The sequence below is a fragment of the Somniosus microcephalus genome, chromosome 14, assembly GCF_052327205.1.
Source record: "Somniosus microcephalus isolate GS21.2 chromosome 14, FLI_Smic_1.0, whole genome shotgun sequence".
Classification (NCBI taxonomy): domain Eukaryota; kingdom Metazoa; phylum Chordata; class Chondrichthyes; order Squaliformes; family Somniosidae; genus Somniosus; species Somniosus microcephalus.
Genome location: NC_141000.1, coordinates 27,512,202 through 27,526,734, shown reverse-complemented (window position 1 = coordinate 27,526,734; position 14,533 = coordinate 27,512,202). Strand labels below are relative to the sequence as shown.

At 45.1% G+C, this 14,533-nt stretch overlaps 1 protein-coding gene across 1 annotated transcript in view; it reads left to right on the top strand.

Annotated features, from left to right (window-relative positions):
- rnaseh2b (ribonuclease H2, subunit B) overlaps positions 1–4,403 on the top strand; it is a 63,797-nt gene extending 59,394 nt beyond the window's left edge. The window contains exon 10 of the mRNA XM_086006394.1: positions 4,273–4,403. Coding sequence (XP_085862520.1) covers positions 4,273–4,320 — 48 coding nt within the window. The 3' untranslated portion in view covers positions 4,321–4,403. The remainder of the gene's footprint in view (positions 1–4,272) is intronic.
- The last annotated feature ends 10,130 nt before the right edge of the window (positions 4,404–14,533 follow it).

Below are 14,533 nucleotides of genomic sequence, written 5' to 3'. Positions count from 1 at the left end.
ACACCAGGGTGAACTCTCCTGCTCTTCTTCGAATAGTGCCATGGGATCTTTTGCATCCTCTCGAGAGGGCAGACGGGACCTTGATTTAACAACGGCACCTCTGACAGTGCAGCACTCTGAGTGGAGTGAGAGTCTCTGGAGTGGGATTTGAATCCACGATCTTATTGGTTGGGTGTTGCTGCATACTCGGCAGTTAGTGAACTGTGGGGCTGGTCTGAAGTAAAGAATGAAGCAGCACTAGTGTACACCTCTCAGCCCTGCCACTGGAGCAGTTTCAGAGGGGAGGCAGCCCTGAAAAGTAGGTCGCTGTAAGGGAAAAATGGATTTTCCTCCCTTCTGAGCAAAAATAAAATTAACCAAACTACAGTAAAAGATAGTAAATGGGAATAGAGAAAATAAACCTGAAACCATGCTTCTGGATATGCCAGGGCAGCTGGCGAAGGTGGCATCTGTTCGGTGGTAAACCGCAAGTTGAAGGCATGTCTGGAAGTATTTATATTGAGGGTGATTGACAGCTGAAACGTGTTGCCCAGAAGATTGATTGAGCCTAGGGCACTGAAGACTGCCAACTCGATGCTGTAATGGGAAGACTGTACAGTTGGTAATTTGGAAGGCTTCATCGGGAGCACCGGTGACCACCATCTGGACGGATGAATGCAGCAGGCAAATGCCAACACCATCACCCCCAAGTTTCCCTCCAAGTCACACACCTTCCCAACTTAGAGCTATATCGGTGTTCCTTCATCGTCGCTGGGTTAAAATCCTGGAACTCCCTAACAGCACTATGGGAGTACCTTCACCACACAGACTGCAACGGTTCAAGAAGTCCCACCACCACCACCACCTTCTCAAGGGCAACTAGGGATGGGCAATAAATGCTGGCCTTGCCAGCGACGCCCACATCCTGAGAATTAATAATTTTTAAAATGGGCTGAAGGGCTTTCTCTAACCGAATCGATTTGTGACCAATACTACCTCATTCCAATTTCTGTTTCGGTGATGAAAATACAGAACTGCGGGTACAGTCCATAATGCTTAAATCGGATGCGTTGGAGCTAACATGCTTTGCCCACTATGCGTGATAGATGGTCAAAGTACAGAATGAAGGCAGTGTCAGTCGCACGCTAGTGCCTGGCCCAAAATTGCATTGTGGCACAATTTTCCAGCAACATCAACAGTCAGCAGCATCCTAAAGAGAGTCAGGATAATAAAACTGCCACCTCAACAATGAGTAGATTCTATTTCACCACGTTTCCGATACAAACAGTGGAAGTGGTACAATTTTAAAGGGGTTGCATGTACAAAGAGACCTGGGGGTTCACATACACAAATCTTTGAAGGTGGTAGGACAAGTTGAGAAGGCTGTTAAAAAAGCATATGGCTTTATTGATAGAGGAATAGAGTACACAAGCAAGGAAGCTATGCTAAACCTTTATAAATCACTGGTTAGGCCTCAGCTGGAGTATTGTGGCCAATTCTGGGCACCACACTTTAGGAAGGATGTCAAGGCCTTGGAGAGGGTCCAGAGGAGTTTTACCAGAATGATACCAGGGATGAGGGACTTCAGTTTTGTGGAGAGATTAGAGAAGCTGGGATTGTTCTCCTTACAGCAGCGAAGGCTAAGCAGAGATTTAATGGAGGCGTTCAAACCTATGATGGGGAGAAACTGTTTACACTGGCAGGGGGTGGTGGGACTGATAACCAGAAGACGCAGATATAAAATAATTGGCAAAAGAACCAGGGGGGAGGTGAGGGAAAACATTTTATGCAGTGAGTTGTTATGGTCTGGAATGCACTGCGTGAAATGGTGGTGGAAGCAGATTCAACAATAACTTTCAAAAGGGAATTGGATACATACTTGAAAAGGAAAGATTTGCAGGGCTATAGAGAAAGAGCAGGGGAGTGGAACTAATTGGACATCTCTTCCAAAGAGCCGGCACAGGAACAATGGGCCGAATGGCCTCCTGTGCTATAAGATGCTATGCTTTCTATGGTTCTATGTCTGACTGCATTGCAGTCCTGAGGCACTCAGCTCCTACATACCAGGTGAACAGTTAGCAGGTACAAGCTGAAAGGCATTTAATTAACACTCCAATTTGCCTGAAATCAGTGGAGCTTCTAAAAGGTTAAGTAGACAGGGTTAAGTCATAGAGGCAATCGCAGTTTAATGAGGTGCAAAGATTTTATTGAACTGCCCGAAATAGTCGGCGCACTCAATACGATTGTAAGTGTCGCCACTGTAATTGACTCCTATCGAAACTGGTTAGGGTACATCTGTATAGATGGTTTCCCGCTATAAGTGTGGGTGGTGTAAGTGTTGGGGACTGTAATTGGCTTTAAGATAAGTAATGAGAGCCATTAATGGATGGAAAATGCTGGCTTGGGGTGCGCAAGTTCTCGAGCTGGCGGAAGCGCTGAGGTAGAAAATCTCCCATTAACTCTATTTTCATCGGGGGTGTTCTTGGCACTTGCAGCTCGCCGTCGTTTGTAATATTCCTGCCCGGTTGTGATATGACGCGGGCTGTCCTAGTGCACTGTGGGTGTTGTAGTTCCACAGTATCACATGCACTTAGAGCACAGGTGCGACGTTTCCACGCCTGCCATGGGCCTTCCCTGATGTAAAGGGAAGCACCGTCAATACCACAATCACATCTCCGGTCTCTATATGTGAGCTGACCACCTACAGGCAGACCACAAAATGGCGGCAAAAGGTCACAGACACTGGGTTAATTGGAGCTTTCAAGACTGAGGTTGTTAGATTTTTGTTGGGTAAGGGTATCAAGGGATATGGAGCAAAGGTGGATAAATGGGGTTGAGGTACAGATCAGAAATGATAATTAATTGAATGGTGGAACAGGCTCGAGGGGCTGAACGGCCTACTCATGTTTCTAATTTCCTATGATCCTATGACTCACCCTATGTGCCGCTGACTTGCACTATTTATATTTGTTGTTGGTATTTTTGATCAGCGGCAGCAGGTGAGATCTCCCCAAGTCCCGGAGTGTTTCACTGTCTTCCATCAAAAACGCGAGTTATTTATACTGAAGGATTTCCGCCAATGGCCTTCTTGTCATTAGAAGAAACCTTGTATAAAAGAGGCAAGGAAGGAGGCCATTCAGCCCATTGTGCCTTTGCCGGCTCTTTGAACAAGCTATCCAATCAGTTCCACTCCCACACTCTTTCCTGATAGCCCTGTGTAATTTTTCCTTTCCATGTATATATCCAATTCCCTTTTGAAAGTTAACAGGCTGAGAAATGCGGTCAGCTAAAAGTGCTGTGATGTTTCTGTTTTCTAGGAATTTGTCCTCTAATTCTTTAAGATTAACATAGAAATTACAACCTAAAAACAGTCCATGTCGGTGATTATCCTCCATATGAGCAGTATTCCTAATCCCATGAGCCCAGCCCATTCCCATATCCCTTCATCCCCTCTCCTTTAACCACCGATCTAACCTTTTCTTAAATGTTGACCTGTCTCTGCTTCAGTCACTAACTCTGGTAGTGCATTCCACAGCCTCACAACCCTGTGTGTAAAAAAAGTTTCTCCTGCCCTCTGATGAGACTTCTATGATCACCAAACGCTAAACCTAACCCAAACCCTAAACCAAGCACTAACACTAACCCTAACCCTAACACTAACCCTAATCCTAACACTAACCCTAATCCTAACACTAACCCTAACCCTAACACTAACCCTAATCCTAACACTAACCCTAATCCTAACACTAACCCTAACCCTAACAATGTCCCCATTGACTTTGTCTGTCCAGATTCTTCAGTATTGCTGCAAACCAATTTGCTTCAAAAATATGATTTAAAGTATAAACATATCGATAATGTATTGTCTACAAATGCTGTTTGAGTTTGGATGTTACAATAGTCCATAGTATTGTACTTTAACGTAATGTTTAGAGCCTGGCTGCCCGGCCATGCCTTCAGCTGTCTTGACCCTAACCTCTGGAATTCCCTCCCTAATCCTCTCCACCTCTGTCCCCTCCTTTAAGATGCTCCTTAAAACCAACCTCTTTCACCAAGCTTTTGGTCGCCTGTCCTATTATCTCTTTATGTGGCTCTGTGTCAAATTTTGTTTGATTACGCTCCTGTGAAGCGCCTTGGGATACTGTACTATGTTAAAGGCGCTATATAAATACACATTTTCAAGGTTGTTACAAAAATTCCATAGCGCAATAATTTGTCTGAGTTTAAGTAAATGAATGTTTTAAACCATGATCTCCAGCTAATTCCTGTCATGTGTTACCTGTCTCCCTCTAGGTGGCAGCCCAGAGACGTCCTCGAAAGCAAACCAGTGTGCACCAGTGATCTGTGCCGCTGATTTTAATATGATCCAGTGAGTGATGGTGCGGAAGTAAAAACAGAAAATGCTAGAAATACTTGGCAGGTCAGGCAGCATCTGTGGAGAGAGACAGAGTTAACGTTTCAGGTCGATGACCCTTCGTCAGTGATGGTGCGGAGCCTGCATTGACAGACTTAAAGCGCTGTCACAATCATTTCTGGAGTTGCTTTTCACTTTCTCGGGGATTGCCTAACTGCATTGTTTGCTCTGGTTTTCAACTGTTGAGTTCCAGTTTTCCTACCGTTGCAATATTTTTCAAGCAGCTCCTTTTTCTGATCTTTCGAATGGGGTCCCAGTTGGGTGTATATGGCAGTACTGCAAATGACTGACTTTGGTACTATGGAACAACAGGCACTGTTTCCAAACACTACTACCTGGAAAAAGCAGGCCATTCCATCTACAGATTCCAAAAGCACTATGAATCCTCAATTACCTGGAAACATAGGAATGTACAGGACTGGAAGAATGCCATTTCAGACCCTCAGTCCGTTCCCAAAAACAGAATGCAAAACTCACAACCAATATCTCTCACTCGATTTTCTCACCAAATGCCTATCCAATTGACTTAAAATTAATGCGGGTATCAGCCTTGACTATCTCCCTGTCAGTCCATTTCAAATATCCCCCTCCCCTCTGTGCAGTATTTCTATCTGATCCATCCATTCCCCTCCCCTCTGTGTGCAGTATTTCTATCTTGTCTGTCCATTCCCCTCCCCTCTGTGTGCAGTATTTCTATCTGGTCTATCCATTCCCCTCCCCTCTGTGTGCAGTATTTCTATCTGGTCTGTCCATTCCCCTCCCCTCTGTGTGCAGTATTTCTCTCTGATCCATCCATTCCCCTCCCCTCTGTGTGCAGTATTTCTATCTGATCCATCCATTCCCCTCCCCTCTGTGTGCAGTATTTCTATCTGGTCTGTCCATTCCCCTCCCCTCTGTGTGCAGTATTTCTATCTGATCCATCCATTCCCCTCCCCTCTGTGTGCAGTATTTCTATCTGGTCTGTCCATTCCCCTCCCCTCTGTGTGCAGTATTTCTATCTGGTCTATCCATTCCCCTCCCCTCTGGCCTGCCCTGATGACTTCACACTTCAACAATACAGTTCTCCAGGATAGCCTCTGACATGTACCCATGATGGATGTCGGACTCATCGGCCTGTAATTTCCAGCACAGTTCCTTTGCCCTATTTTTAGAGATAGGTGTTAGGTTTTTTGCATCTTCTCCCTGATGTTTTAATACAACTCCCAACTAGAATGATTCCCTAAGGATCCCCACTAATGTTTTAGCCATTTCCTTATGTGCAGGCCATCTGAACCTGCGGCTTTATCACAAGATACTTACAGATGAGGAAGGCCATTCGGCCCATCTTGATTCATCCTTCCAGGACAACTCGATGCTCCCCCTCATTGCTGCATCTAGTTGCTTCTTAAATGTTGCCAGGGTTTTCACCTCCACCAATGGTCTTATCCTACCTGAAACTGTAGAAACAGTGGTGGAAGCAGAATCCATAATAGCTTTTAATAAGGAACTGAATAAATATTTGAAAAATAAAAAATTATGAGGGTATAAGGACAGAGGAATGGGACAGAGAGCTGGGCCAAACCTCCTCTTTCTGTTCTGTAAAATTCAATAATTAATTTTTAGAAAATATCTTTTTTATTAATCCCGTTTCATACTTTTATTATATTAATAAAAACTATTTATGTTTTGATCAAAGAGGGGAGATGAGGAGAATTTGTTTTACGCAGCGAGTTGTTATGATCTGGAATGCACTGCCTGAAAGGGTGGTGGAAGCAGATTTAATAATTACTTTCAAAAGGGAATTGGATAAATACTTAGAATCATAGAATGGTTACAGCATGGAAGGAGACCATTCGGCCCGTCGAGCCCGTGCCAGCTCTCTGCAAGAGCACTTCAGTCAGTCCCAATCCCCCGCCCTTTCCCCGTAGCCCTGCAAATTTTATTTCCTTCAGGTATTTATCCAATTCCCTTTTGAAAGCCACGATTGAGTCTGCCTCCACCACCCTTTCAGGCAGTGCATCCAAATCTTAACCACTCGCTACGTAAAAAAGTTTTTCCTAACGTCATCTTTGGTTCTTCTGCCAATCACCTTAAATCTGTGTCCTCTGGTCCTCGACCTTTCTGCCAATGGGAACAGTTTCTCTCTATCTACTCTGTCCAGATCCCTCATGATTTTGAATACCTCTATCAAATCTCAATCTTCTCTGCTCTAAGGAGAACAACCCCAGCTTCTCCAGTCTATCCACATAACTGAAATCCCTCATCCCTGGAAGCATTCTTGTAAATCTTTTCTGCACCCTCTCTAAGGCCTTCACATCCTTCCTAAAGTGTGGTGCCCAGAATTGGACACAATACTCCATTTGAGGCCACACCAGTGTTTTATACAGGTTCATCATAATTTCCACACTTTTGTACTCTATACCTCTATTCATGAAGCCCAGGATCCTGTAAGCTTTTTTAACTGCTTTCTCAAACTTTCATGCACCCAATTTAGGATTGTACCCTTTCATTTATATTTCCTCTCTTCATTCTTTCTACCAATATGTATCACTTCACAATTTTCTGTGTTAAATTTCATTCGCCCATTCCACCAGCCTGTCTATGTCGTCTTGAAGTCTATCACTATCCTCCTCACTGTTCACTATACTTCCAAGTTTCGTGTCATCCGCAAATTTTGAAACTGTGCCCTGTACACCCGCATTCAAGTCATTAATATTTATCAAGAAAAGCAGTGGTCCTAGAACCGACCCCTGGGGAACACCACTGTATACCTTCCTCCAGTCCGAAAAACAACCGTTCACCACTGCTCTATGTCTCCTGTCACTTAGCCAATTTCGTATCCATGCTGCCACTGTACCTTTTATTCCATGGGCTTCAACTTTGCTGACAAGCCTATTATGTGGCGCTTTGTCGAACGCCTTTTAGAAATCCATGTACACCACGTTAACCGCATTACCCTCTCTGTTACCTCATCAAAAAACTCGATCAAGTTGGTTAAACACGATTTGCCTTTAACAAATCCATGCTGCTTTTCCTTAATTAATCCACACTTGTCCAAGTGACTTAATTTTGTCCCTGATTATTGTTTCTAAAAGCTTCCCCACTACCGAGGTTAAACTGACTGTCCTGTAGTTGCTGGGTTTACCTTTACACCCCTTTTTTGAACAAGGGTGTAACATTTGCAATTCTCCAGTCCTCTGGCACCACCCTCATTTCTAAGGAGGATTGGAAGATTATGGCCAGTACCTCTGCTATTTCTTCCTTTACTTCCCTCAGCATCCTAGGATGCATCCCATCCGGTCCTGGTGACTTATCTACTTTAAGTACAGCCAGCCTTTCTAGTACCTCCTCTTTATCAATTTTGATCTCATTCAGTATCTCCTCTACCTCCTCCTTCACTATATCTACGGCAGCATCTTCTTCCTTGGTGAAGACAGATGCAAAGTACTCATTTACCACCTCAGCCATACCCTCTGCCTCCATGCGTAGGTCTCCTTTTTGGTTCCTAATCAGCCCCACCCCTCCTCTTACTACCTCTTTACTATTTATATGCCTATAGAAGACTTTTGGATGACCTTTTATGTTAGCTGGTGTTCTATTCTCATACCCTCTCTTTGTCCCTCTTATTTTCTTTTTCACTTCTCCTCTGAGCTTTCTATATTTAGCCTGATTCTCAGATGTATTTTCGACCTGAAATCTGTCATACGCGTTCTTTTTCTGCTTCATCTTACTCTCTATCTCTTTCGTCATCCAGGGAGCTCTGACTTTAATTGCCCTGCCTTTCCCCCTAGTGGAAATGTACCTCGACTGTACCCGAACTGTTTCCTCTTTAAAGGCAGCCCATTGTTCCATTACAGTTTTGCCTGCCAGTCTTTGATTCCAATTTATCCGGGCCAGATCCGTTCTCATACCATTAATTCCAATCCTTCAATTAATTATTTTTACTCTATATTTCTCCCTGTCCTTTTCAATAGCTAATCTAAACCTTATGATACTATGATCACTGTTCCCTAAATGTTCACCTACTGACACTTGCTCCACTTGACCTACCTCATGCCCAAGAACCAAATCCAGCAATGCCTCCTTCCTCTTTGGGCCAGAAACATACTGATCAAGAAAGTTCTCCTGAACACACTTCAGAAATTCTTCCCCTTCTCTGCCCTTTACACTATTATTATCCCAGTCTATATTAGAATAGTTGAAGTCCCCCATTACAGGAAACTTTGTGTTATCTGGAGGCGAACCGTCCGGCAAGCTCGAGCCACCGGCAAAAATCAGGAGCCGTTTTTTATTCTTTTCGTTTCTTTTCTTTGCTTTTTTTGAACAGTCAAGCTCTGCAACGTCTGTAGCTAAGCAACAGCTTCAGCTAGAGACGCTACAGAGACGCTTGCCAACTGTTTAGAGGCTGTTGCTAAGCAACAGGGTTTGTTGATTCATACGGAGATGAAAATCTCCGTATGTTTCAACATTAACTCTGGAGTGTCCGGCAGTTTTGAGGGAACGGCAGCAGCTCGGTCCCGTCGGTGCCGGATAGCACGAAGTTTCCTGTACTACAATATAATTCTTGCACCTCTCTGTAATTTCTCTGCAAATTTGCTCCCCCATATTTTTCCCACTAGTTGGCGGCCTATAGAATACACCTAGTAGTGTAATGGCACCTCTATTGTTTCTTAACTCTAACCAAATAGATTCTGTCCTTGACCCCTCCAGAACATCCTCTCTCTTCAGCACTGTAACATTCTCCTTAACCATTACTGCCACCCCACCTCCTATCTTTCCCTCCCTATCTTTCCTTATATCCAGGAATATTTAGTACCCAATCCTGCCCTTTTTTGAGCCAGGTCTGCGTTATTGCCATGACATCATATTCCCTTGTGGCTATTTGTGCCTGCAGCTCACTTACCTTGTTTACTATTAGGGTTGCGAAGGGGTGGAAAGTTTCCGGTAAATTTCCGGTAGCTTGGGAATTTTGCCCAAAAAAGCACATGCTAGCATAATATTGTTTTTTTTGTATTTCTTTCATTTTTTTCACAAGTCCTCTTAAAATTACTAACAGAGATGGAATCTTAATTATTAAGGAATTTCTTAATCAATATATGTTTATCTTCTTACTTGGCTTGTTTTAATAATTACAAGTTTTGTGTGTGACTGTGAACAAATGTGTCCTGATTGGTTGGATGAGTGGATGAGCGATTAGCTCCCTCTATTGGTGATGTAGCGTCGTGCGTGCACAGGTCATGCTTCCATCACATGGAGCATCAGGAAAAATTTACTCACCCTGTTGCAATCGTGCTGATCGACCGCAGTTCGACACAGAGACGAATGCCCTTTATTTCTCTGCATAGAACAATGCCACGTTTACCGTCGGATGTGTGGAAGCATTTTACCCCAGGCATTAAAGATGGAAAGACTGTGTACATGTGCAAACACTGTACAAAGCCATATGTAAAGAATGCCACAAAGATGCAGCATTTATCCAAATGCAACAACTTCACTCAAAGCTCACAGCAGTCAGCCCAGAGTTCCTCTGCTTCCATTCAAGAAGATGATGGTTCACATTCAGCATCAGGCTCCTTATCATCAGCAACTCTTGGCCCACTTAGAAGGTTCTTTGATACAATGGATAACCATAGCCAGAAGAATGTAGATGAGTGCCTTGCTCGAGCTGTATATGCGACAGGCTCACCCCTCATGCTCACAGCCAATGTGTACTGGAAGAGATTTTTCAATGTTATTCGCCCAGCATACTGTCCTCCCACCAGACATGCTTTGTCTACTTATTTGCTGGAGGCTGAGTATAGCAAAGTCCAAGGAAAGCTCAAAGAAATGATAGAGATGGCAGACTGTGTTGCAGTTATCTCAGATGGGTGGTCAAATGTACGAGGGGAGGGCATCATAAACTACATCGTCTCCACTCCTCTCCCAGTGTTCTTCAAGAGCACAGACACGAAGGACAACAGACACACAGGCACATACATTGCTGATGAGCTGAAAGCGGTCATCAACGATCTTGGATCACAAAAGATCTTTACAGTAGTTACTGACAATGCTGCGAATATGAAGGCTGCTTGGGCTCAAGTGGAGGAGGCCTTCCCTCATATGACGTCTATTAGGTGCGCAGCTCATGGGCTCAACCTGCTCAACAGATCAACAGCGCTTACAGTGTGATTTCTACCCTCTCACGCCACCTCAATCTGGACGTGGGCAAAATTCTGGGAAGCCTAGCAAAGTTCTCTACCAAGCAAGGTCTTTGGAATGGGGACGGGATATGGGAATCATGCAAGCATATCAGTGCACATACCTGGTGGAAGGGACTTTGTGCATCTGAGGCCCTGTCACCCATTGCATCGGTGATACTCCAAATCCCACCTTCATCTGCGGCCTCTGAACGAAACTGGTCACTTTTTGGGAATACGCATACAAAGATGCGCAACAGGCTGACTAACAAGAGAGTGGAGAAACTGGTGGCTATCTGGGCGAACCTACAACTTATTGAGCCAGATACAGAAGTGTCCACCACACAGCTAGACAGTGACACAGAGGAGGAAATGGACACGTCAGAGCCAGAGTCAGAGAATCAGGAGGAGCAATGATGAGTAGAAGACTCAGAAGACTCGTGAGTAGAAGACTCAAAGGGACAAAATAAGGACAAATTACAGGCTAAATAAGCTGACGCTCTTTTTATTTTATTTTAGATGGGTCTTTTTTGTGTGGGTTCAATAAAGTTCAAAATTATAACCTAAATAAAGTTTTGAAAGCCTGTTTTTATTTGTATGGAACAGTATGTCTATTTTGATGACAAAGATAATATAAGGGTCAGAGACAAAAACCATCAGTGTACAAAAAAACTCAAAATTCCCATAAATTCCCCAAAATTCCCATGGAAAATTTCCTCTTTTAAAAATTCCCGGAATTTTGCAACCCTATTTACTATGCTTTGTGCGTTCACATACATACACTGTAAACCTATCTTAGACCATCCTGTGTTCTTTCTTAGTCTGAACCCACCTAATACCTTACTATTTCTTTCTTTAGTGCTATCCGTCTCTCCCAATCCTTTGTGCCCTTTGTTTCTCCTTTCTAATGCTACATCCTGGTGCCCACCCCCCTGCCAACTTAGTTTAAACCCTCCCCAAAAGGACTAGCAAACCACCCCACGAGGACATTGATCCCGGGGCTCTGTTGAGGTGCAACCCATCTGGCCTCTACAGGTCCCACCTCCCTGAAAACTGGCCCCAATGCCCCAGGAATCTGAAGCCCTCCCTCCTGCACCATCTCTCCAGCCACGCATTCATCTGCTCTATCCTCCGATTTCTATACTTGAAATGGAAAAATTTGCAGGGCTATCGGGAAAGAGCTGGGAGAGTGGGACTAATTGGATAGTTCTTTCAAAGAGCTGGCACAGGCATGATGGGCCGAATGGGCTCCTTCTGTGCTGTAAAATTCTATCATGCTTCTTTTATACAAAAAGGTTTCTTCTGATGACAAGAAGGCCATTGACGGGAACTCTTCAGTATAACTAACCCGCTGAAACACTCCGGGACTGGGGGAGGCCTCACCTGCTGCCACTGATCAAAAATACCAACAGCAACAAATATAAATAGTGCAAGTCGGCAGCACATAGGGTAGGTCAGAGGATCGTAGGAAAATAGGAACAGGAGTAGGCCATTCAGCCCCTCGAGCCTGTTCCGTCATTCAATAAGATCATAGCTGATCTGTACCTCAGCTCCATTTAATAAGAGCGGGGAGTGGGAGCAATTGGATAGCTCTTTCAAAGAGCTGGCACAGGCACGATGGACCAAAAGGCCTCCTGTGCTCGATGATTCGATAAGTGTAGTACACTTTATCATGTGCCTCTTCCTTTGGTAAGCTGGCCTCTTATTTGGGCTCAACAGTTTGTATGATGAAATGAAGAAGGAGTAACTACAAATGATGAAAATCTGAAATACAACCAGTAAACCCTGCACAGCGTGTGGGACGTTATCTGTAACGAGCTGTGATGAAGGGCTACACACCCGATATGTAATAACCTGTTTATTTTCGAGGTACCACACTTGGTTGCGCACTAAATAATCAAAAGTGATCACTTACTTCAGCTGAGAAAATGCTTCCTTCAGTTCGTTCTGCAACGAATTTGCCACATTGCTGAACCATTTCCATTAGAAGTGACTGCACAATGTGGGCGCAATGTATACACCATCGAACTCAGTCCATCTGCACAAGTCAGCAATGCCAACAGCGAAAACGACATATCGCCCTGCTGATGACCTGTTTATATTACAGTATAGCTTCCAGAGGCAGCTCTCAATTCAGAGGGGTGTAGTAATATTGTTGGACAACATACATTCCTGTGGAGGGAGGAAGCTCGCAAGTTGATTTCTTTCCCTCCCTCCAAGGACTTCGAGCCAGTGTCAGTAAGCAGTAGTCTCAGCCAGTGCTTGCAATCAAGGCTGCCATCTTGGTCTCGTCACAGGTGAGGTGAGTAGGGATGACACCTTCTCAAGAACAACAACAACTTGCATTTATATAGCGCCTTTAATGTAGTAAAACATCCCAAGGCACTTCACAGGAGCGATGATCAAACAAAATTTGTCACCGAGTCACATAAGGAGACATTAGGGCAGCTGACCAAAAACTTGGTCAAAAAGGTAGGTTTTAAGGAGCATCTTAAAGGAGGACAGAGATGTGGAGAGGTTTAGGGAGGGAATTCCTCAGAGATGTTGGGTCTCTGACACCTAGCCACAGTATAAGATTCCGAGGGGGATTGACAGGGTAGATGCTGAGAGATTGTTTCCCCTGGCTGGAGAGCCTAGAACTTGGGGGCATAGGGGGAGAAATTCGGTTGGTTGCGCCACCGATTAACGCCTAAAGAGGCCGAGAAGTGGGGCATTAGCCAATTTCCGGGCAGGCGCAGGGCGCCTAGCGCCTCGCCCCATATTGAGCATGCATTTAGCGCCGGCACTAAATCTTAGCGCCCGGTCATGGGCGCAGGCTGATTATGACATCATTTGAGTGTGCAACGCCTTTTGGGCGCCCCGGACCGGAAATTCAGTGGCGCCCCCCTTTGTAGCGCTTGGCGCTAATAGTGACAGCTTACCTGGAACCTTACCAAGTCGCTCTCGGGCTGGAGGAGCGTTATTTAAAGGGGACTGGTGTGGCTTAAAAGCGGCAGCCATTTTTGGAGCACAACTTCCTCGAGAGCTACAAAGAGTTGCTGAGCTGCACACTGAGAGCCATTTGACCACTGAGCCAGCGCAGGCAGATGACCTTCAGCCTTCTGACCATCACCTTGCTGTTGGTGAGCCTTGACAACAGGGAACCTTCCTGTGGGCACTTATTATGGGGGCTGAATTGGAGGGGAACGTCCTGCTGCTGAATCATCTGGAAAGGGCACTGAGATGCTGGGAGAGGGGGGCGGGCATGGCCAGACGGAGGAGGGCCAACAGACGTCGCCACAGCAGACCTTACGCTGGCAGGGTTTTCCGACAGCAGTTTTCCTACATGAACATGCCGGAGGAGCAGTGTGTCAGAAGGCTGCGATTTAGAAAGGAGGTGGTGACTGAGCTGTGCCAGCTGCTTCAGCCAGATCTGCAGCCTCAGATAAGGTGCAGGACATCTCTATCGGTGGCTGAGAAGATGCCTGCTGGCCTGAACTTCTACGCGAGTGGCTCTTCTCAGGCTGCGCGTCAGAGGCTGATCAGAAGTAGCTTCTAGGCCCCTCTCACGGAATGCTTGCTGCCATTCCAAGAACAGGAATGGAACTGGTCTGATACCCCCAAGCCTGTGAAGGGCAAGATGCATGTAAATAGCAGGCATGGCCATTGTAAATGAAGAAAGTATTTCATTACACAAAATGTGGTTCCTTCAAACATGAGAAAGCTATGGCAACAGAAAGCAAAACTAATACACTGACACACAACTGCCTCTCACACCCGGGAGACTGTCCAAAACATAAATCACATTCCGACCATCTTCCTTGGCCTTGATTCCACTGCGCCAACCAAAGCATCCAATGCCCCATCAGTGAGGCGTTCCGCCCTCTGCCTCACCCTTTCCATGTCTTGCTAGGCTGGTGCGCCACAGGTAGGCTCCCAGCACTTTGAAGGCCTACAAGGCAGTGAGTGTGTCTGGTGATGCCAATTGACCTGCCCCTTTAAGAGC